The sequence below is a fragment of the Pteropus alecto genome, unplaced genomic scaffold (assembly GCF_000325575.1).
Source record: "Pteropus alecto unplaced genomic scaffold, ASM32557v1 scaffold196, whole genome shotgun sequence".
Taxonomy (NCBI): Eukaryota; Metazoa; Chordata; class Mammalia; order Chiroptera; family Pteropodidae; genus Pteropus; species Pteropus alecto.
This window is the reverse complement of record NW_006439717.1, coordinates 3,489,528-3,513,542: the sequence shown is the minus strand read 5'-3', so window position 1 is coordinate 3,513,542 and position 24,015 is coordinate 3,489,528. Positions and strand designations below refer to the sequence as shown.

General features: G+C 33.5%; 1 protein-coding gene across 2 annotated transcripts in view; it reads left to right on the top strand.

Moving 5' to 3' along the window:
- The first annotated feature begins 6 nt into the window (after positions 1 to 6).
- Positions 7 to 24,015, top strand: part of ARID2 (AT-rich interaction domain 2) — a 132,134-nt gene continuing 108,125 nt past the window's right edge. For both annotated transcript variants that reach the window (XM_015593182.2, XM_006916871.3), the window contains exons 1-3: positions 7 to 217; positions 333 to 426; positions 1,524 to 1,621. In XM_015593182.2, the coding sequence (XP_015448668.1) occupies positions 126 to 217; positions 333 to 426; positions 1,524 to 1,621 (284 nt within the window). In that variant the 5' untranslated portion in view covers positions 7 to 125. The remainder of the gene's footprint in view (positions 218 to 332; positions 427 to 1,523; positions 1,622 to 24,015) is intronic.

Here is a 24,015-nt window from a genome sequence, read left to right as displayed (position 1 = left end):
CATGACTGAGCCCCGCCGCCGCCGGCCGAGGAATGGGCTCCGGGCTCTGGTAGGAAGCGCAGGGAGCGGGGGGCGCTTTTAAAACACCAATCTGGGTTTTTTTTTAAACCTCCTTTGAAAAAATAATGGCAAACTCGACGGGGAAGGCGCCTCCGGACGAGCGGAGAAAGGGACTCGCTTTCCTGGACGAGCTGCGGCAGTTCCACCACAGCAGAGGGTGAGAGCACAACCGGGGGGGCAGCGCCGGGGCGAGCCGGGGCGAACTGGGCTCTCCCGCCCGGGCCGGGCGCGGGGTCCCGGCTGACAAGTGCGGGGCTTTCTCTCTCCCGCAGGTCGCCTTTTAAAAAAATCCCTGCGGTGGGTGGGAAGGAGCTGGATCTTCACGGTCTCTACACCAGAGTCACTACTTTAGGCGGATTCGCGAAGGTGAGTGGAAGTTTTAATTTGTATTTCCCTCTCGCTGGCCTCCTCCAAAAAGTCTCCTTTGACCCCGGAGTGGGCGCTCGGGGCCGGGGGGGTGGCCCACGGGGGCAAAAGGCGTTCTTTTCGCTCGCAGCGCGCGCGCCGAAGCCCCGCGTCCGCCCCGTGCCCGCGCCCGCCCGCTCGCTCGCGAGTCAGCTCTGCCGCCGCTGCCGCTCTAGCACAGGCGGAGACACAGAGACACACAGACTCTGAGAGCAGTTTTCGTGCAACTCAAAATTAGCGCGGGCAGGTTTAACATCGATAATCGGCTGCGAAATGATCCCGGCAGCCGGGGGCATAGCCTCGGCCCCCGCGTCCGCCCCGTGCCCGCGCCCGCCCGCTCGCTCGCGAGTCAGCTCTGCCGCCGCTGCCGCTCTAGCACAGGCGGAGACACAGAGACACACAGACTCTGAGAGCAGTTTTCGTGCAACTCAAAATTAGCGCGGGCAGGTTTAACATCGATAATCGGCTGCGAAATGATCCCGGCAGCCGGGGGCATAGCCTCGGCCCCGTCGCCCTCGGTTTATACAGCTAACAAAAGAAACCAGGACCTGTCTCCAAATAGCCATCTTAGGCTTCAAGGCTAGGCAGAAGCTGTAGGCCTCAAAGAAGGGCCTATGGAGATGGATAGATCTGGGAGAGGGATCGGAATCGGCCCCGGCTCCAGCCCCCCCAGAACCTGCGGACGTCGCTGTCCGGAACAGTATTGATCCTTTTGAACTTTTTTTTTTTAGTGTAAACGGACCGCGTTGAGATTTAAAAGGGGGCGACAGAGGGACTTGCGATTGGTTATTGTCCGGGCTTCAAAAACAAAACAAACCCACCAGACAACCTCCCCCCCGCCCCCCCAAACAAAACAAGTGCTATTAAATACAGGGCTCACGGGTGAAAACATAGTGATTCAAGCAGCCCTTGCTTAGTAACTCTTACGGATCGATGCGAAACACCCATTGATGCCTAGGTATCTACAGATCTCTGTAGAATGGGTATTTATTTCATAGTTAGGTTAGAGTTTTCTTGGATTGTGCATTTTCAGACAAGCGTGGCTGTGTTTTTAACAGGTTTCTGAGAAGAATCAGTGGGGAGAAATTGTTGAAGAGTTCAACTTTCCCAGAAGTTGTTCTAACGCTGCCTTTGCTTTAAAACAGTATTACTTGCGGTGAGTAGTAGTGACTCTTGCACAGTATTTGGAAATAAGGGACTTATGGGGAGATTTGTTTTTAGCAAAAACAAAAACCACAAAACAAACCTTGTATACCAGTTTCTAAACTTGTTAATTTCAGTCTGGGAAACATTGAATATCCATAAAGCGAGGTTGTAGGATGGTGAAAGTTTTCCTCACCCAGTTTAGGATTGTTTACATGTTTCATACAGAATTATTACAGGTGACACGCCACCCCCTACCCCCCCCCCATTCTTGGTAAACATTCTTTTGTGACATTGTTATTGATTGCTTAGTCTTAACAGAGGGGTAGAAAGGTGATGCTTAGTAAAAAGAGTTAAAGAGAGTTAATGAAACTTTGTATCCCTTGAGAAAATTTTTTCTTTTAGAAACTCCTTTGCCTTTTTGGATTCTAAGATTTTTTAAAATTGAAACCTCTTGAGTGGAACACTGTCACTGAGCAGTTTTTCAGCAGAATATTTCTACATAGCATAAAAATTTGATGCCTTAGCGACCAGGATTGTTTTTAGAATTTTTTTTTTTTTATTTTTTTGAACTTTTGAGTTACCTGAAAACGTTCAAAAGGATTATTGTATATTCAGGAAAATTAGGGATACTATTAAAGGAAATTCTGTGATTTGGATTTTTTTTTCATTCTTCCCACCCCCTTTTTTTAGACTATTTATTTGACAAGGTAAATTTCTTACGCAGTTGATATGTGATACAGTTTAGATGATATATTTTGTGATTCACCTTTATTTTTTTCTCTCGGTTTTTCTCCTAGGAATATTTTTATGTTGTAATTTATTATGAGGTTATCTTTTATTTTTATGTTTACTTACACATAGAGAGTCCTTAGTTGGTGGTCGTTATTTCAAACTAGTGATCCTTATATTTATTACTTTTTAATAATTATAGGATGCCTTTTTTATTAGATAATGTGGCTTCTGCATCATTTCGTTTAAGTTTGGCATTTATCAGTGTGTATATTCAGTGTTATGTTTCGCTTTCTGAAATGGGAAATGTAGTAATTGCACAGGTGTACTTTCTATTGGCTATCTTAGATTGACTTCAGGCTTGAAGCTGAAGAGTTCGTGGAACTGTGGGTAGTTACTGAGGTACACAGAAGTCTAGAAAATATTAAGTATGATTAGTTGTTATCTGTTGTGTGTGTGATGGCATGTGTGTTAGAGTACATTTTAAAATAAAGTAGTAAAACAAAGCAAAGTAAAGCAAAATTTACCTCCAAAACTGTTGATATAGTAATGTGGTAAGAAATAGAGAATATTATATTTATGGGAATATTCATTTGCTCATTTCCATTTATAATATTGAGAGGAATACTGTTAATACACATCTTGGTTTTCTGGTAATCAGTTTGAACAATTTGGATTTTAGACTATTTAAAATGCACATTTAAAGTTACGCTTGATACTTATTGGATAGATAGATTGATGGAAATTTAATATCTGTAAGGTACTGTTTGATCTATGTGGTTCAGGAGATGTGTTTTTTTTTGAAGAATTTACATTTATCCTAACAGGATTTTAGCATAATCAATTAAATGACTGGATTTCCAGGTTTTTAAAGGTTACATAAATATTGTTTTTCCATTTGTGATTTCTATCTTGGGATCATATCATCCACTGATTAGACTTATAGGTACTATTTTTAACTTTATAGTTTCATGGTTGTTTGCAACTTTTTACATTGTTCTCAGATCAGTTTGAGCTTTGTGCTCTTACTAGAAGCTGCTTTTTGAACTATATATTTAGCTAAAATTGTTTTTCCTCTATATGTCATTCTCCAGGTTTGTTTTTGTAGGGTTGTAGCTAGGCTACTAGGAAAAAAGTTGAAGCATTTGTTTTGGAAAATAAAAACCATGTGAAGATTTGCATGGCTTCTAAAGAAATACAAAAGAAATATGCTGGTCAAAAATTGGGTACTACCAACCTCGAAAGATTTTTTTTCCATAGTAGTGTAATGTTGCACAGTTAGAGGACATGTATTATGCTGGGTTTTACACCTTCCCCTGAAAAATCTTAACTGGCAGCCAGGATGCCAAGCTTTCACATTAATTCTTTTACTTAACCATAAACGTGCCTCGTCAAAGTAAGAAATAGTAATCAAGTGACTTTGTAAGTTCCCTCTTTTATATATCATATTGAATATCATAGTTTCTGATGAGCAGATAATGTGTTTTATAAATCACAATTGGAATAACTTTTTAATAATAACTGCTTTTTTATTTGACCTATTATAAGACTGTCATTACATGTGTTCTCATTTACTCTGCAAGTTTAATATTTGCTGACATTCCTTTGTAATTTTGTTATTGGATGGATGGCTCTTAGCATAGTATTTTATGATATATCTTCATGATATTACAGACATTGAAATAAAGAAGAGCAAGCTAGAATGCTGGCCATGTATACATTCTAGCATTTTTATTTTCGTTTTGGTATAAACATAGACAGTCATTAAATGTAGTGACTTGAGTTTAGTGGCCTGCCAAAAGTTTGCTTGATTCTATCAAACATACATTTATGTGGTTGTAGTTTGTCTACAAAGATTTCTCAAAGTCTAAAAATGAAAATGCAATAGATTGTTTCAACATTAGCATTTAATATTTTTTAAACAAGTGCTTACTGATCATGTGTAAAAGTATTCTAAAAATTGGATATTAATCATCTATGATGTCTTTATATTTTGTGTGCACTCAGTTCCTTTCCTGGCATGTATATCTCAATATATTCTATAAATGCTTATTATTAGATTATCCCTAAAGTATAAAAGAAAAAGTTATAATTTCCCACATTTTGTAAATGGAAAAATTAAAGTGCAAAAAAAAAAAAAAAATCTAAATGGCTTTAGGGGCATTTGTTAATTGAGCAAAAATATTGTATTCCTGACATGTGTTTAATCAGTCTGTTATGAATTCAGTTTGTTAGTTACAAATGAATTTAAGAAATTAAAATATAATTGGAAATTATATATGGTTAAATTTATGCCCAAGTGTATCTGTACCCAGTATGTTCCTTATTTACTCTGTGAATTTTTGTTGTTGTTCTGTTTTGGTGCTAAAATTGAAGGACAAATTAGCGCTCCTATTTCTGTTAAGAATTTGAAGTCTTTGTATGAAGATTTAGGTAAATGTTTCAAATACTTACTTGAAGAATTTTGTTTTGCTTGCTGACTCCAGTATACAGCTATAGTCAAGGTTAGCTTGATGTTTCCATTATAAAACTTGATTTTTGGAAAAGAAGTGAAATATCTTGGACATTAAAAATTTATTGTATACAAAATTACATATTACTGGTTTTCTTACAATAAGTGATTTTTTTATACATATCTGCCTTTAGAATAGTCAGAAACTTAATTGTAGAATATTGTATTCCTGACATGTGTTTAATCAGTCTGTTATGAATTCAGTTTGTTAGTTACAAATGAATTTAAGAAATTAAAATATAATTGGAAATTATATATGGTTAAATTTATGCCCAAGTGTATCTGTACCCAGTATGTTCCTTATTTACTCTGTGAATTTTTGTTGTTGTTCTGTTTTGGTGCTAAAATTGAAGGACAAATTAGCGCTCCTATTTCTGTTAAGAATTTGAAGTCTTTGTATGAAGATTTAGGTAAATGTTTCAAATACTTACTTGAAGAATTTTGTTTTGCTTGCTGACTCCAGTATACAGCTATAGTCAAGATTAGCTTGATGTTTCCATTATAAAACTTGATTTTTGGAAAAGAAGTGAAATATCTTGGACATTAAAAATTTATCGTATACAAAATTACATATTACTGGTTTTCTTACAATAAGTGATTTTTTTTATACATATCTGCCTTTAGAATAGTCAGAAACTTAATTGTAGAGTTCTACCCACCATAGCGAATTTTCATTTGCATTGTGATTTATTCTGTTCCCTTTGGTGGATAAAGCCCTCAAATTATATCAATAGAGTTTACATTTATCAGTTAGAGTGGATACACTCACGTGTTCTGTAGTTAGTATCTACCATGTAGATTACTTCTTTTAAGAGAAACCCTTTATGAGTCACTTGAGGTTGAGTGAAAGAATGCTTTAAAATTGTAATAAATAGGTAAATAAAGTAATACATTGAATTTGTGAATTGATAAACAAATTGCTCTCAATCAGGGAAGGAAAATAAAAGTAATATGGAGACTAGAAGAGCAACTGTATCTAAATAAATTATTCACATATGCATTTTAAATTTAATTTTATAAACTGTATCCTTTCATTTTGAAAACCTTGATTTTGAGATCTTCTGATAGTCTGTTACATTTTAAAGAGCATGCAGAGTTGTTGAAAGGAGTAAAAAGTGGAGACTGTTGAAAACCTGATCAGGTTAGTGTTCTGTCTTATATACCATATTTTAAGCAGTTTAAATTTGCCCCAAAGTAGACATAAATCTCTGAGATAGATAGTTCACTGAAGATACAAATTTCGGTGAGGATTTAGGCTAAGAACTCTAAATTCCCAAAATGTTTATATGCTTTTTTCATTTACATTTTCTGCCTTAGATGTTAACTAAAAATGTCTATTTCTAAATAGGAGTAGTTTTTTCTAATCCTATCTCTGCTCTGTTGTGGAGTCAGTATTTTCATAGTTGGTCATGTGTGAAATCCATTATAACTTTGAGAGAAAAAGTATCTCTTCTGTGAATCTTTTATATTCCCAAACTAAGTGACATTGGAAGTTAGAAAGGAAGAAAAAACAAACATTTTAATTTATTGGTGTTTGGGCGCATTAGAGAGCAAGTACTCAATACATATTTTGAGGTAAAATATTTAGAGTTGTTATTATTATTTGTTGAAGGCTGTTTTTTGGTCATTTTCCAGAGTGGTATAGACCCTGCTAAAGTTTACTGGTAAAAATGGGGTTTACTGGTAAAAGTGGGGAATTAGAGAGACATATGAGGCAGGTTTGGGGGGAATTCTCGGTTCTGCCTCTTTGATCTGCTACCACCATCATCACCATACTCTTTGTTATTCTGGATCAATTAGAATAGAAATTCCTCATTTGTGCTGTATCTAACACTTGTTTTCCTGAAATGTCAGCATGTTTCCTTGAAAAAAAAAGCCCCAAGACTTTCAGCAATAAAGCTAAACCTAGGTTACTGCAGGACTTCTTAGAGACTATGTTTTATTAACGTGCATTGTGGATCTGTAGACAGTTTGGAGAAACAAACACTAGTTATTACCTTCCTCCCCCCACCCATAGTAAATGGTGCTGCCCAAACACCACTACACACCGGAGGGGTACAGTGTGAAACCCCATGTTTGGGGAACACCCACTGAGTTCTGTGGAGCACAGTTTGGGAAACGTCAAGCTAGAAGAAATGCAAATTAAGGAAGAAAAACTTTTAATGTGGCAAATAATGAGGAAAATGAGAAATGAGAGGTAATTATGTATATGTATGTAGAGATATAGAAATACAGATTTAAATTATTTTATGGAGCTATTATTTGCATATCTTTATCAATGGTTATACAAAATTATATAGGTAATACTTGTTAAATACTTGTTTGAGTAGGGGGATGTTAAAATTATCTTGTGTTCATTTGCCAGGAAAAGAAAAGTGAAGAAATATTGCAGTCCAAATAGAAAAAGAAAAGTTGAATCTTTAAGATAGTTGGTCCAGAATGGGGAAGGCTGCTCTTGTAGATGCATAACAATATTTTTCTGCTGTTTAAACTATAATGTGACAAAAACATATATGACCATAATGAAGATTTTTAAGCCTCTGGCAGTGGTTCATGTATTGGCATGATATTCTTTATGATGAAATAATTTACAGTTAATTGTATTTCATTGGTTAGTTTTCTTTTAACTTAAAATTCTTAACTTGAACCAGTAACCCTCAGAAGGCAAGTAACTGCTCTTTATTTCCCCCGTTTTCTATCATTCTAACTAGAGGCTTCTTTTTTAACAGGATAGTTATATTGAAAATTTTGTTTTTTAAATTTGTTGAAACAAGCTTCTCTGAAGAATTATAGCAGAATCATTGATCACATTGCTTTAGAACATTGTATTTTGAAATAGTAATTACTTTTGTTGAAACATGATAGTCCTGCCAAAAATTTGTATTTACTTCAGTTCTACAACTTTAAAAACTGAGAAGTCATGTCATGAATTTTGATATTAGGAAAGGCTGTTCAGAAGTAACATTGGTTTAAGGACCAAACTTACTGTAGTTAAAAATGGAGATGTTATGATTAAAGATTATCTTCAAATATTTTGTCTTGAAATTGTAAGGATAATTTTTAGGAAAAGCCAAAGTATTGGCTTTTGAATTTAAAATAAATGTAAATATCATGGTTAATTCAGTTATCTATAGTAGAGTCAAAGAAATAGGCAGCTTGAATCCTTTTATTCAGAAGTACACAGAAATACATATGTGCCGATTGATACTGGTATTGGTTACCTATCATAAAATTTGTTAATCCATCCACTTACTAATAAAACTTTTGGGAGACCTGGAATAGGTGGTTTAAAGAGCAAATTGTCACTCTCAGTACCATTTAGATTATGTGTGAATTTCATTAAGCTTTCCAAGAATTGTGTTATTAAAATAGAGTCTAACATACATTTTCCTATTTCAAAACACAAAGGAATTTCACTTGTGCTTGGATACTTTTTGCACATTCATTATGTTATTAATTGGAAGTTAATTCCTTTTTACAAGATACATACCCTGTGGGCGAAGTACATTGCAGTAACCTCTTTGTGATATCTAGGTATAGCTTCCGCATTCTGGATCGTTGGCCAAAAATGATAGATCCATAGATCTAATAATAGCTAAGTCAGTGTTGGCAGAGTCCACCCCATCTTACTGCAAGAGAATTTTGTGGTGGAGCTGAATCTGTTGCTTTGGCTGTTTTGTGTAGTCTCTTAACAGTTTCTTTTTCCTTTTCCTATCATGCAGTTGATTTGTTGAAGTATTAGGGTCATTTGTCCTTTAGTGCATCCCAGATTCTGGATTTGGTCGATCCCTTCCTTTTAGTGTCAGTTAACCTGTTCCTCTGTCCCCTGTATTTATTTCCTGAAAACTGATAGTTAGATCTGAAGGTTGATAACATTCAAATTCAATAGTTTAGGCATACTTAATAGGTAGTGCTATGCTCTTCAGCAGATCCTGAGGCATATAATGTTTAATTGTCCTGTTTTAGTGGTGCAAAGATTGATTATTGGTTTTAGGTATTAATAGTCTGAAACTATATTTTTAAAAAGTGTGCCCTAGATGATTCTTAAGTACACTGAAGTTTGAGAACAGCTGATCTAGGTATTGTAATGAAACCAATTTAGTTGCTGAGATAACTGGTTTAACTTGGCATCAACATGTTGGCCAAGGCTACATCTAGAACAAAACCTCTAGGTGACATCTGGTCTAGGGCACCTGCTCAAACTGCACCTGTCATCTCTAAGTAGAGCCTAGACACACCCTATACTTTGTCTCTGGGCTCTAGAGACGATAACAAGGGCTCCACTTCAGTTAAAGGAAAAAAATGGTAAATGAAACTACTGTTTTGTACTTATCCTAACTATATTTGTGTTATTTGGATTTTAAAAAATTAATTAAAAATAAGTTTTCCTTAATAGCTAGGTGGTTTTTTTTCTGTGTAGTACATTATATTATTCTTCCCAACTGGAATACCATTTGTTTTATTGAATTTATTGAATGCTTTTTTTTCTCTTTGTGAAAATTTTGTTGGTCTGTCCCAGTACTGCTTAGGGGATTTAACTTATATTTATAAATGCCTATGAAAATAACAGTACTAATAATAGCCTGTTTTGTTGAATGTACTTTGTCTTCATTTATCATTTCAAATTTCAGAAGTAATTACTGTTATTTAATTTTAGAAAAATTACATTTAGAAAAATTTTTTACACTACTAAAACTTCTTCTGGAGTATATGTGATATTTCTTTTAAAACAACGTTGTAGGTTATATCCGTTGTTTGAATATACATCTTATTGTGAAATATGGACAGTATCTATAATTCTTGTCTTTCCGAGTTCTTACTATCATACTTGGTAAGTTCTTACAGCGTTTAATGGTCAGTTGCTGTGTGCACAAAGATGATTTTTATTATGTAATTATGACATACACATCTTTCATGTTTTTGGATGAAATTTTATTTTGTCCCTCTCCTAGCCCATTGATTACTTTTAAATAAGTAAATTGTTACTTGAAACATACATGAGGTCAGTAGGAACATTCTTTTAAAACAGGACAAAGAGACTAAGTTAAGGTCCTATGTAGAAAATTCCTAACCTGTAGTACTTGAGAGATGGGGCTGAATTTAAATTTGTCGGTAATGTGCCCCATGTTGATCACAACTTTCCATAATGGTTTATAGATTAAGTGAATTTTCAGTGTACTTGAGCTCAGATCAGACCTCTTAGTACTTCATAAACAGTAGTACCTTAGCAGGCTGTACCTCCAAGTACACTCACAAGTAATAGGTCAAGAGTGCTTAAGTGGTTTGGTATAATGTTTTTAGTTTACACGATTAAAAAGTCAAACTTCTGAATTTCTGAATACTCTTTCCAGGTAGCCCCGTATTGCAATGTATTAATTTAGTCTACTAGTAAAAATCTGAGAAATGGTGAACCTTTTTTCTTTGACATGTTTTTTTTTTAATTGTTCGTTTTTTGCTATCTATCTGTGAACTCTTGTTTACTCTTCATTAATATCAACCAGTTGTTATAATTTTGCCACATTTGCTTTTTATTTTTCTCTTATTGTGATGGTATGTATATATACACACACATTATTATGTTATTACTCTTTAATCCTTAGATATCATTGCAGATTAATTCCCTTTACTGCGAAATATAAGTGTGTATCACCTCAGAATAAAAACATTTTCTTATGTAATAATAGTACAGTTGTCAAATTCAGAAAACTTAGCATAGATATAATCATATTATCTAATATACAGACCTTACTCAAATATTACCAGTTGTCCCAGAGATGTCTTTTGTGGCAGTCATACCCACCTCCCCAATCAATGATCTCATATTACATATCTCTAGTTTTTCAGCCTTTCTTTCATGGTACTTTTTGAACAGCACAGACCAACTATAGTATAAAATTTGGATTCGTGTGAAGGTTTTTCAGGATTAGATTTAGGTTAAGCATTTTTGGCAGGTGGCATGTGATGTCTCTTTGTCTCACTACTGCTAATGTTAACTTAGGTGGCATCCTCCTGGTTAGTTTCCATTTTCTCTTTTGTAATTAATAAGTAACTTGTGGGGACGTACTTTGAGACTGTGTAAATATATTGCTCATCGTCAAACTTTCACCCAATAGTTTTAACATCCATTGATGATTCTTGCCTGAATCAGTTATTATAAAGGATGTATAATGCTTGTTTTCTAACTATTATTTTTTCTATATTTATTAGTTGGCAGTCTATGATAATAAAAATATTTTCATTCTTATTTATTTATTAGATTTTTATTTTATACAATGGATTAAAATCTATTATGCATTTTATTGCTTAAATTTAGCCAGTAGGAGCCTTTTCAAGCTGACTCCTGTGTCTTTTTTTAACATGTTCCCATTATTTTTGAGCTCTTCCTTGCTTTAAGACAAGGTAAGATCTTCCAACTTGTGTTTTCCTTATCCAGCTCCAGTATCAGCTATTTCTCCAAGGAGTCCTGGTTCCTTTTAGTGCGGAATAGTATATAGAAACCAAGCTCTGGGTGGTAGGTATGCTCATTGTTATTGGATTATCTTTTTTCCTTCAAACCCTTTCAGAGGACAGAGCTAGGAAGTTTATTTATTTTAAATACAAATGTACATATTCTTTGAGTACTACATCAATCCCTTTTGATGATACATCTCCAAAAATTTGAAAATAGGTTTGCATAAAGGTACTAGATTTGCAAAAGATTACTCATATGGCATATGTTGCTATTAGAAAATATTGGAAACAGCCTAAGTGCCATTATATGGTTGGTTGTACTGATTGCCCTAAATTATTAGTCCACATAAGTTTCTTGTTGCCTTCTTCCATTCCATGTATCTCCCTTCACCAACATTGAGAACCCTAGTTCCCAATACCAATATATTTACTCATCTTGTCAGTTCTATAACACATAGAGAATACTTTCAGAATTGTTATATCCATACCACTACAAACAATAAACCTGCCAAGAAGAGTTAAAAATTTGTTTGCAGTTCTTTTTATGTTCATACTGAAGCTATATCACCAGTAAAGTATTGTGTTAAAAAATTCACAGTGATTGGATTCTTTTTTCCCCGGGTATTGTTATTTACTTAAAATACAGTAAAATTTATATTATTTTCATTCGTATTCAATTTTGTATTTTTCTGCATTCTCGTTCTTTTAATTTTATTTATGAATATATAAAATACTTAATATGATTCTAAAATTAAAATTTAATAGAAGATATACTTGCCCTCTTCTCTTCCCTGTCTCTTCTACCCCATTCCCACCCATGCTCTGTTGCTAACCGGTATCTTTAGTTTCTGGTTATTCTTCCTGTGTTTCTTTTTGTAAAAATAGGGAGATACATATATGCATTCTTAGTTCCCTTTCTTAAAATGAACACAATTTTTTTTGTATTTTTCCTTTTTTCACTTACTATATCTTGAATATTACTCTAAATCTATAAAGTCCCATTTTTTTTTTTTTTTACAGCTGCATTATATTCCATTGTGTGGATATATTCTAGATTATTCAACCACTCCACCGTTTAATGGCACTTAGGTTTTTTCCAATACTTTCTAATAGCAGCATATGCCATATGAGTAATCTTTTGCAAATCTGGTACCCTTATGCAAACCTATTTTCAAATTTTTGGAGATGTATCATCAAAAGGGATTGATGTAGTACTCAGAATAAATGCATATGTAGTTTTATTAAATATTGCCAAATTCCCTTTGTTGGAGAGAAATATTTTTTATTCCTACGAGCAGTCTACGAAAGTACCTATTTCCCACAGCTTAGCCATGTGTTGTCAAACTTTTAAAGTTTTATCAGTCTTCAGAGTTAAGGAATGGTATCTCACTATATTTTAATTATTATGGTTTTATGTAGCATTTTTTAAACCATATTTTTTATTTTTTAGTTATAATTTGCATATAATATTATATTAGTTCCAGGTGTACAGCATAGTGATTAGACATATATATAACTCACAAAGTAATCATCCTAGTAAATCTAGTGCCTCTGTATAGTATGTTTTAATATTTTGTGCCATTCCCATCTCATAGTTCTTTTTTTATAAGGTTTTCTTGAGTATTCTTTTATGTTTATTTTTCTATATGATTTTTTTCTTTCTTTTTTCTGTGGTATCTCTTATTCACAGATCCCTCACTCAGACATGCTTGGGTGCAGGTTGTGTGTTTTTTTTGTAGAGTTTTAGATGGGGACATCTGTCACTCCGCATGCTTCTGACATCCTCTATATGATCTTTAGTGTCAGTTTGTTCTAGTTCTGGAAAAAATCTTGCGGGTTTTTTTTTGTTTTTTGGTTTTTTTTTTACGGAGATCACATTAAATTTATAAATTACCTTAGAACTGACATCATGATGGTATTGAGTTGACCTATTCAAGAATAATGAAAATCTTTCTATTCAAATCTTCTTGTCACTCGAGTCTATATATTTTCCTTTTACAGATTTTGAACATTTAAGTTTATTCTTAAGTATATTATTGTTTTTGTTGTTATAACAGATTTTCTCATCCATTATATCTTCTAATTGGTTATCATTTATATGAAAGATTGTTTTATATTATAATCTGCTACCTCAGTTGTTTTACTGTTTGTATTAGTTTTATTATTGATTGAAAAAATTTTAGACATACTAGAGTGTCATCTGCAAATAAAGATAGTTTTACTTCTTTTCTAAATTTTATGCCTTTAATTATTTTATTTTGTCTAATTGTATCAGCCACCATTTAATAGTTAGGAAGATGAGGGCATCTTTTCCTTGCCTTGAGGCTGACCTTAGTTTGATATTTCTAGCATGTCCTCAGTTAGTAAGATGCTGTTAGTTCTGTGTTCTTGATGCAGTCTTAATTCTGTATATTCTAATATACAGTATTTCTATATCTGTTTGTTGAATGAACAATAGTGTTGGTCTTCCAAATCAGATTTAGTGATGTTTTTTATATGTTTTATCTACTAGCATTTGGCTTTAATTTTTTAAATCTAATTATGTCTTTATCTATATTCAAGAAGAGAGCTAATACTGAATTGTTTATATTTGAATGCAAATATTTCTCATGTTCTAGGAATTTAACGTAAATAGAAATCAGCTAAAATGCTAAATGATAACTTTAGAGGAAAATTATCTTTCTTGTTCCTTATATCCAGTAGCAGTCTTTACTATTTGATTCTTCGTTGGCCATTGCATCACTTGTTATACAAAAACAAGGCACTTGTTACACAAAAACAAGGCAATTTATATTAAGACTAATATAAATTGTGATTTGATCATTACTTGATTTTTATATTCTTAAGATAGATAGTAATTGTTTTAGTTTAAAAGCCTTTATAGGTTATCTACTCTGTGGAAATGAAAAGCAAATTCATATTTTAGTTATAATCAGAAATTTTATATGCTTGTTTGGGTGAATCCATTCAAATCCATTGCCACTAAATTAAATGTGTTATGTTTTTACATTTTATATTTGATCTTCAGAATTAGACGTAATTTGGATATTGAAGTCTTGTTGTTTTGAGAGTGGTTTAGAATATCTCTTTTAATCTCCTTTATAAACTGTGGGAGTTAGCTTAAGTGGGTGTATGTGTACGTGTGTGCGCGCGCGCGCTTATGTGTGCATGCATACAGCGCTATTTATTAGCTTTAAACAGGTTGCTTGGTAATTTCTTGGTCAGTTCCTGGGCATTCAAAATCTTATCTGTATTTACCAAGCACTACACTTTTAAGGAACTAAGTTGAGATAGACATTAGTATTACATGTAAATTAAATGTTTCATGGAGACCTAGTTATAGAGCTTACTTACTGAGCCTGAAATTTAGATTACCAAGATAGGAGCAAGAAGTATGTAGTTAGCAGCAATTGGATAATGGCTACTGAATCTATCAATTCATAGTATCATCATTCTTAGAACTAAAAGGGTTTTTAAGGACGTAGTCTAGCCTACTGCTTTCAGGTAGGGTACAAATAGCATATTTTTTCTGGTAGGCCTGCATAAGGATAATTGATTTGCCTAAAATCACTGTTACTGAATGATGGGAGGGGAAAGCAGAGCCAATTCAGAGCTGCCTTTATTACTCTAGGCACTCTATTCTAATTTAAGAAGGATAAATGTAGAAGATTGTCAGATTTCTTTGCTACTATAAAACATAACCTTTACTTCTACGTTAAGATGATTCTACTGACACATACCATTTGTGAGGAATAGGTATTAAATTGTTGGCTAGTATAGATGATAAATATGTCCTTGATTTAGCATTCATATCCAAGATTTTATGTCTGTCCTCTTCCTGTCCAAAAGATTATATTTATGAGACAGGTTAGTATTACTTGGCTCTTGAAGAGGGCCCATAGCAAAACATGTAATAATTACCAGGAAAAAATTCTTTTTACTTCAGATAGTCATTATTTTAAATGTTTTACTTGGAAAACTTAAACTTGCATATTTGGTAAAGCTGGCCAATAATTTTGTGTATGTGTTTTAATAACCAGGAATACTAATTTAAATTTTTCAGTCTGGTAGATTATTTTTTAGATGGAGACCTCTACTGGAAGTATGAAGCAATAGATGGATTCTATTATACATTATAAAATATCTGAACAAATGAATGGTAGGGAGCTTTATTTTAAAAATAGTCAATGTAAAGCATCCTAGAGTCCTTTTAAAAGAATCTTATGATACTTTAGATAAGATACTTTTGGTTTATGACATCTTAAGTTTTATGAAAATCAGAATACTAAGTTTATATTTTGAGTTTTTTTAACTGTTTCTTGAATTTGCCCTGTGCCAACCACTGTACTAAATGGTTTACAATTATTCATTTCTTCTTCACACCTCCCTGTAACATAGGTACTGTTATATTGTTATCTCGATGTTATAGAAAACAGGACAAAGGTTTAAAAATCTTTCCCCAAGTCACATAGTAAGTTGAGGAGCTAGTATTTGAACCTGGACCACATAGATCTAGAAGAAGACATACTGTATTGTCTTCTCCCGAGTGCACATGATTACTAATTTATTTTTAAAAGTATGTAAAGACAGGACTTAAAGAGAATAAGCAAAATATGAAAATTGTTGAGGTAGTGTGTCATTGTGGCTTTTTATTTTTAAAAATTCTTTAATGTATCTTTTTACAGTAAAACATGTGCTGCAGAACAGTTTATAGTATAGTTCACTTCTACATATGTTCATTTTATCGGGTTTTTACAACAACTCTACAAGATTGGTATTATCCTACCTTATAGATGAGGAAAAAACCTTTAATTACTGTTGTTTTATTACCAAAGTCTTGAGATCAAGGACTTTAAAAAAAAAAAATGTATATATCTCTTAAAGCCCTTATGTTAACATTTGACACATTATAGTTTATTTGAATCAGATCCCCTGACACCGGGGAGATGTTTATGATATCAGGTGGGTATGGTGGGCTTCATAGCAAATGGAAAATCTAATTTGGGAAATTCTGAAAGAATTGAAAAATTCTAAAATATAGAGTTAGTAGTATAAAGTTACATTGATCTGGCCCTAAACTTAACCTTTTCTTGTGCGGTTTTAGGAAACAAGCACCAAAGGTCAGTTTTGGTTGTAGATATAAATTAACATTGTGATTAAAAATGGCATTTTGTGCAGTTTAATATAGCACTTAAACTACTTTCTTTAAGATAAAATAGACACTAGTGTCTCCCCGTCTCCTTACAAGCTACAACAGGATAGAATCTTCTGTAAGAGTTGATCCAGAGTAGTATTGATTTTGTTTCAAACTAGAGTGTAAAGATCCAAGGATTTTGCAAAGTAACTATTATTTTGGGGGAAAAAAAAAAAGGATACTGGGAATGATGTGGTAACTCATTGGAGGCATCATACTAATAGCTAGCATTTATCGAACATTTATAATTTGCCAGGCACTGTGCTCAACCTGCATTATTCTAGTCTTTAGAACCGTCCTATAAGATTGGTACCATCATCATCATTTTATAGATGAGGAAACTTAGATTTAGAGAGCATAAGTAACTTACACAAGGTCACTCTACTACAAAGTGGTGGCACTGGAATTTAATCCAGATCTTCTGCCTCCAAACTCAACCATGATGCAGAATACTGCCCTTTATTCATTCATTCAGTGAATGATGAATGATTGATCATTTTTCATTTGCCAGACACTATTCTCTGCACTGGTCATACATGAGTGATGAAAACAAAATATTTTACCCTTTGGAGCAAGGAAAGGAGACAGAAAAAAAATAAGTAAAACAATATATTAGGTAATAATAACTGCAAGGGGGAAAATAATGCAGATAAAGGAGATAGCTTTCAAATAGAAGAGTGTTACATCTTTAGATAGAGTGGACAAGAAAAGTCTTTCTAAGACAGTGACATTAAATAAAGACCCAAAGGAGATGAAGGAGCAAACCAGGTAGATAAGAGTGAACAAACAGCAATAGAGCATGCCTGGTATGTTTGAGAAACAATAAGGAGGCCACCATAGTAGCTAGAGCGAGCAAAGAGAAGTCGAGTATCAGAATCAGAGATAAAGAGAACTAGTTGCAGATCTTGGTAGGGCCTTTGTAACGTCTTTGCCTTTTACTGAAGCCATTGGAGGATTTCGAGCAGTGAAATGCCATTATCTGTGTCTCTATGGGTGTTTTGCTATAAGCAGATTAAGGCGTGGGGAGGGGGTGTCAGGGCAGAAGCAAGGAAATATGTTAGAGGGCCAATAAAATAATCCAGGTGAAAATGATATGATGGTGGTTTGTACCAATGAGGTTCCCAGCTCTTGAGATGGTGACAGGTAGCCATATTTTGGGTATCTAAAGTTTCAAATCTAAAACTTTCAAGTCTTTAATTAGCAAATGCTACTTAAATACTGATAACTCGTCGGGTGTCAACTTTTTATACCTTTTCTATTATAAACTTTATTTTCCTTAATTATCAAAGTATAGTAACATGCTCATTGTATACAATTTAGAAAATACAAACAAGTGGAAAATATTAAGTACTATTAATATCTAAGATTTTTTTCCTAGTCTTTTGCATAAGGACTGAACTTTAAAATCTGTCTACTGTAAGCTGTCTCTCTGTCTCTCCTGCTAAAATGTTAACTCCTTCAATGTAGGAGCTATGGTTTTTATTTCTTTATCTTGGGTATCTGGTTCATAATAAGTGCTCAGTACTACTTATTTGTTTGAATTAACTATACCAATCAATTGGGTGCCATATCCTTGCATATTCTTTGAAGACAGATACTATGTTTTTTCATTAGTTTTAAGACTTGGTGAATGGGCAGTCATAAGTGTTGTTAGACTTAATGTACTCTGAACTCTAGCCATGCTTATCTATTTATAGTTCTCCAAACATGCCAAGTTTTTCTTGCCTCTTGATCTTTGCATGTGGTGTTTTCTCTGCTTGGAATTCTTCTTGCCTGATATATCCACCTTTGAAACTTAACATAAATGGCGCCTTCTCTAAAAAGCCTTTTTTTAATCTCCTTGAAGATCTTGAAGTCATCCTTCTTTACAATCCCCCTTTTCCCTGTTTATACCTCTATTGTAGACCCTTTAATGACTTTTCATGTCTGTCTCCCTTATTGTATTGTGAGCCCAAGGAAGTAGGGACTTAGTTTTATGTATCTTCGTAGCCCGTCATCATAACACATGCGTAGTTCATGTATGGCTAAAGGAATCAGTGAATGAATGCTGGAAAGGGTTATTGGAAGTAAGAAAAGGAAATCACTATGGTTTGAGGGTAGAGAGGAGTTTATGGTAGAGGCCTTAAACTTGATATCCAAAGACAGAAAAAAAATGAGGGAAGAGATGGAGGTCTTTTAAGGTTCAAGGAAAGGGAGGAAATGAGCCTATGTATAGTGTGTTTTATTTGTGTAAATGAACCCTGCCGCATCCTGTTGGTGAAAGGTAAGATTGTACCAAAGATCAGTATCAGATTTATAAGGATTTCGATACCTTATTCTGTACATAGTAAGGATGTAAGGTTTGTGGTGCTTGTTTTTTTAGCAAAAAAATTCCTGATAAAAATGATGTTCGGGGAACATTAATCTTACATTTCTGTATAGGATAGATTTCAGATAGGGGAAAGTAGTGGCAGGAAATGGCAAACACACCTGCCTGGTTTATTCAGAAAATGGGATATTATTTTTATCAAATATTCAGATAAATGAATTCTGTTTTGCATTTTTAAATGAGGTATAATTGATATAATATATTAGTTTCAAGTGTACAATATAATGATTTGATATTTGTATAGATTACAAAATCATCACCACAACTAGTTCAATTAACATCTGTCACCATACATATTTAATTTCTTTTTCTTGTGCTGAAAATTTTCAAGATCCAGTCTTCTACCTACTTTCATATATGTAATACAGTATTATTAACTATAGTCACCATGCTGTATATTACATCCCCATGACTTATTCATTTTATAACTGAAATTTTTATCTTTTGGCATCCTTCCCCCCATTCCATCCACGCCCCACCCCTGCCTCAGGCAGCCACCAATCTGTTTTAAATATCCATGAGTTCAGGGTTTTTTGTTTTTTTGTTTTTTTTGTTATTTTTAGATTCCACATATAAGTTAGATCATAAGGTGTTTTTCTTTTTCTGACTTATTTCGCTTAGTATAATGCCCTCAGGGTCCATACATATTGTCTTAAATGGCAAGATTTCATTCTTTTTAATGGTCGAATAATGTTTGTGTGTGTGTGGGTGTGGTGGTGTGTGTGTGTTTGTGTTTGTATGTGTATCGCATTTTCTTTATTCATTCATCCACTGATGGACATTTAGGTTGTTTTCATTTCTTGTCTATCATAAATAATGCTGCAGTGAACATTTATTTTTTGATTTCTTTGGAAAACTTCTTAAAAAATGATAGACAAGGAAGTCGTTCAGAAAGCACTTCAGAACCTTGCAGTGTCTTTATGATTATGTTGTAAATACCAGTTTTCATCAGATTGTCAATTTACAGAAGAGCAGGTTAATAGGAAATTTCAGTTGTTGGCAAATTAGATAAACCAACTGGTTACTGTACTTTATTTCAGTGTCTGTCCACAATCATTAGTTTACAGTCAGGTAAAATTTTGGATTATGTGTAGATTAATCTTTTATCTCTATGCTGGCAGGAACTTTTTACAATTTTATTTCTAATTTCACTTTTTTTTCCTTAAGCTTTATAACTCAGCACTTGTTTATTAGCTCAAATAATTTAGCATCCTTTTTCTATTTTTCTAAAACCATGTGAGATAGTGTTTAGTGAGGATAAGGATATATATACACATAACAAAAACAGGCTGGACTGAAAACACATGTACATATTTGATACATTTAGTTCTTTAGAATATATTTTCTAATCTTGGATATTCCTGGACCCACATTTGTGTGGCTCATATGTGTAACTAAGAAAAAAGAATTATTTGCAAAGGGTGCTTGGGAATGAGGAGAATTGTCTAGTTGCATGTGTTTAGGATTACCTTATTAAAATTCTTCTGTAAGGATTTTGCTATTACATGGAATCTTATTTTGACATTAAAATGGTTTAATTTGGTTTGGACATTTCTATATTTTCTCCATTTAAAAGTGATCTCTAAATAGTATTCACAAAGGTTAGTGCTAGTAAATATTGCCTCCACCTTAACTCATCTTAATATGTGAAGAAATAGGTAAACTAACTAACATTCTGACTACAAAATGAGGAGAGGTATTCACAAACGACAATAATCCAGCATTTAGAATGAAATTAATTTTTCCTAAACTTCCTTACCTGTAACATCCAAGATATGGGATTACTTTTATCTATAAAAGCAGAGGAAGTTGTAACCTGGACAAAATATAGAGCTCTTTCCATATATTCAGAGAAAATTCAGCAATATTCTTCTTGCTGCCCAGCAGGGAGGATTCAGCCTTCTGAACTATAGCCTGAGTTAAGGAGAAAAACCCAGTTCATTCCTTTCTCTGCATCATAATTATGAGGAAAAGAAGTTTAAACTCCTAAAGAAATATCAAGTCTCCATTCATTGAGCAATTTGGGATGATTGGCTAAGGACTGGTTTTCTTGTTTTCTTTCTTTCTTTTTTTTTTTTAATTACAATCTATTTATTTTTTACTAATTTATTTTTAATTTTTAATTTTTTTATGGTTACATTGGGTAAAGAAATCCAGTAAGTTTCAGGTGTACAATTTCACAGTACAGTATATATATATTGCATTGAGTGTTCCTCTCCCATAGTTAGATTTCTTTCTGACCCCTTTTACCTGCTTCCCTCTTCCTCTCTGGTAACCACTAGTCTCTTGTCCCTCCTCCCCACTGCCCTCCTACCCTCTGGTAACCACTAGTCTATTGTCCATGTCCATGAGTCTCTGTTTATTTTGGACTGGTTTTTCTCACAAAGATCCTTACGCCAGCATTCTCAAACTGTTAATTAGGTGGGCAGTGGAAAAAAGTATTCCGACTTGAATATAACTTGGAAATTTTGTTGTAAGAGTTAGACATGGTTCTTTTTTGCAACACTTCTCAAAACTACCATGCTTATGTGTCTTGTGACTGTCCGTGGAATTTTCCAAACACATGTGAGCACATATTATCCTATCCTTTCCCTTTATGGCCTCACCAGCTCCCAGCATGCATATCCACTCACATGGTTACTGTGAACAGTTTCAGAAATGCTACTGTCAGCAAAACTCTTGCTGGATTAAATAGACCCAGCTGGAATAGTCTTGAAAAATGCTTAAGTTACTGATATAGATGTGAAAGCGCATTGCCCTCCCAGTTCTGGGATACATGGGAAACATAATTGATCATAGACAGCTTGGTTGAAAAAGAGAGAGAACCCACATTTTAATGGCTTTGGTTTAAGTTGCAGTTATTATACTAAAGCAGCATAGAGTTCCTTGAGAGGAATCTTTTGATGTCTGAAGATTATGAACCCTGGTAAGTGAATTAGGAAATATTTAGTATGGAGTGTTGTTAGGATTAGGCTATAACACTTCATTGCGAATTCTTCCTACTGGTATTATCATCTGAACACAATTTGAGAAAGCATTTCAATTAGACCTGTAAATTATCAGATTATCTTAAATATTTGAACTTGAAGAAGAGCCAGGGTGGTTCCTTCAATTAACCATTAGTAAAGGCATCCAATGAAAAATATATTTGTTCTACAACATTATTCTAATATAGTCCTTTAAGTGAATATGCAAAGATCACAAGAATAGTCATTTATCAATTCCTTATGAATAGTTGTATTTCCATTGACAAAGAGATCCCTTAAGACAATACAAGCTTTGTTTCTCTAGAATATAAATAAGCAGAAAGCTTACACTGTATCTTGACATAATACATACTCCTTTCTTGAGAACAATGTGAAGATAACAAATTGGGCATATATTAGGAAATTATTAATGTGGAAAACAAACATCAAGGTCATTTCATTAAGTCAGGGTAGATTTAGTCCAACTTCTTAGACTTGCTAATACTCTACAAGATAACAATTGATATTGCAAACTGTATTAGGATATTGGTCTCATTGCTTTTATAAACAGTGTATAACAGTGGCTTACACATGACTTAAGTTTGTTTTCATGTAAAAGTTCAAACATAAATAGTCCAGGACTGTTAATGTAGCTCTAAAGGAGCCCTTCAGCCTCCTATTTCTTTGTTATCCTCTACATATGGCTTCCATCTCCTGGTGCCATATGTAGATGGCCACTCCAGCACCTGCCAGCACATCCTCATTCCAGCCAACAGGATAAATTAAAAGTGAGTAGGAAAATAAAGTGAATAGGAACTCATTCTTTCTTAAAGGCATATGCCTTTTCCATTCACATCTTATTGGTCAAAACCTTGTCACACAAGGAAGGCTGGGAAATGTAGTCTTTAAGGTTTTATCAAACATTCATAAAGCTGATCATGTAACAAGCCATAAAGCACACTTTCATACATTCCCCCAAAAGTCACATACAGAAATATCTTGCTAAAACTTCTGTGTGGTAAAAGAACACACACACAAACTCACACGCATACATACACTTATACATTATATGTGATATGTAGAAAGTATATGAGTATATGTGTAGATAGTTAGCAGTCTCTGTTACTCTGAAACACTTTTCCAGTTGATGAAGTGCCTTCCGAGTAATCAAAAGAAGAATAGACTGTGCTTAGTAGAACTTAAGTTGTTTAGTATATTGTATTCTAATTCTCTGTAAATAAGTAACGTATGGATTTAGAGAATTAGTGTATTAAGTAAAATGAGACACTCAGTTCCTGAAGATGTCTGAGTGTATACGAGTTTTTTAATTAGTTATACACACAATGCATATTGATGTGTGTGTATATATATATGTGCACTTATGGGAATATAATGAAATCTAATATGATTTGATATGTAAATACTTGATTTATAGACCGTTTATCAAAAATAGATGTTGAACACAAAGTAAAATCAATTAATAGTTTATTAAAATGAGGACTTTTCATTACAGTTGATTTCCACAAAAGGAAAAAAATGGTGACTTAATGATGTGATAATCTACTTAAGTTGTAATGTGATGTAGGAAACTCTAGTTCTTGTTTCAAAATTAAATTACTACAGTTTCGAAATTGTAAAAGTAATTGGTGTACACATCTTGTTTAAATGTAGGTTTACCTATTCAAATATATGCATTAATTTTTATAGACTTCATAATAGTTTGTCTATAAACACATGAACATGAATGACAGTTCCTTTTAGCATAATTTTTATATTAAATTTCAACTTAAATTTAGAAAACTTTTCAAATTATATTTTACATTTGTGAAGTTTTATCGCTGAGCAAGCACTTTTCATGTACATGATATTATTTGATAGTATCCTAAAGCTTGTTTTTAATTATTATTTTCTGATAAATTTAAAATTTTTTTAAGTTTCTTTTTGTCTTAGCTACATTCACATATTTCGACATGTGTTTGTCATCCAGCTCTAAGTATTATACTTAAAATTTCCTCTTTAATCCACAGATTAGTTTTCGGATAGAAGATTTTTAAAGTGCTTTTTGTTATCTATTTTTTGTTGGTTTTAATTTTATTGCTTATACTTTGTAAACGCAGTCTATATTTTGTTGATTTGGAGGGTTATGTATCAGGGTTTCTTTTGTGCCCTATTATATGATCGATTT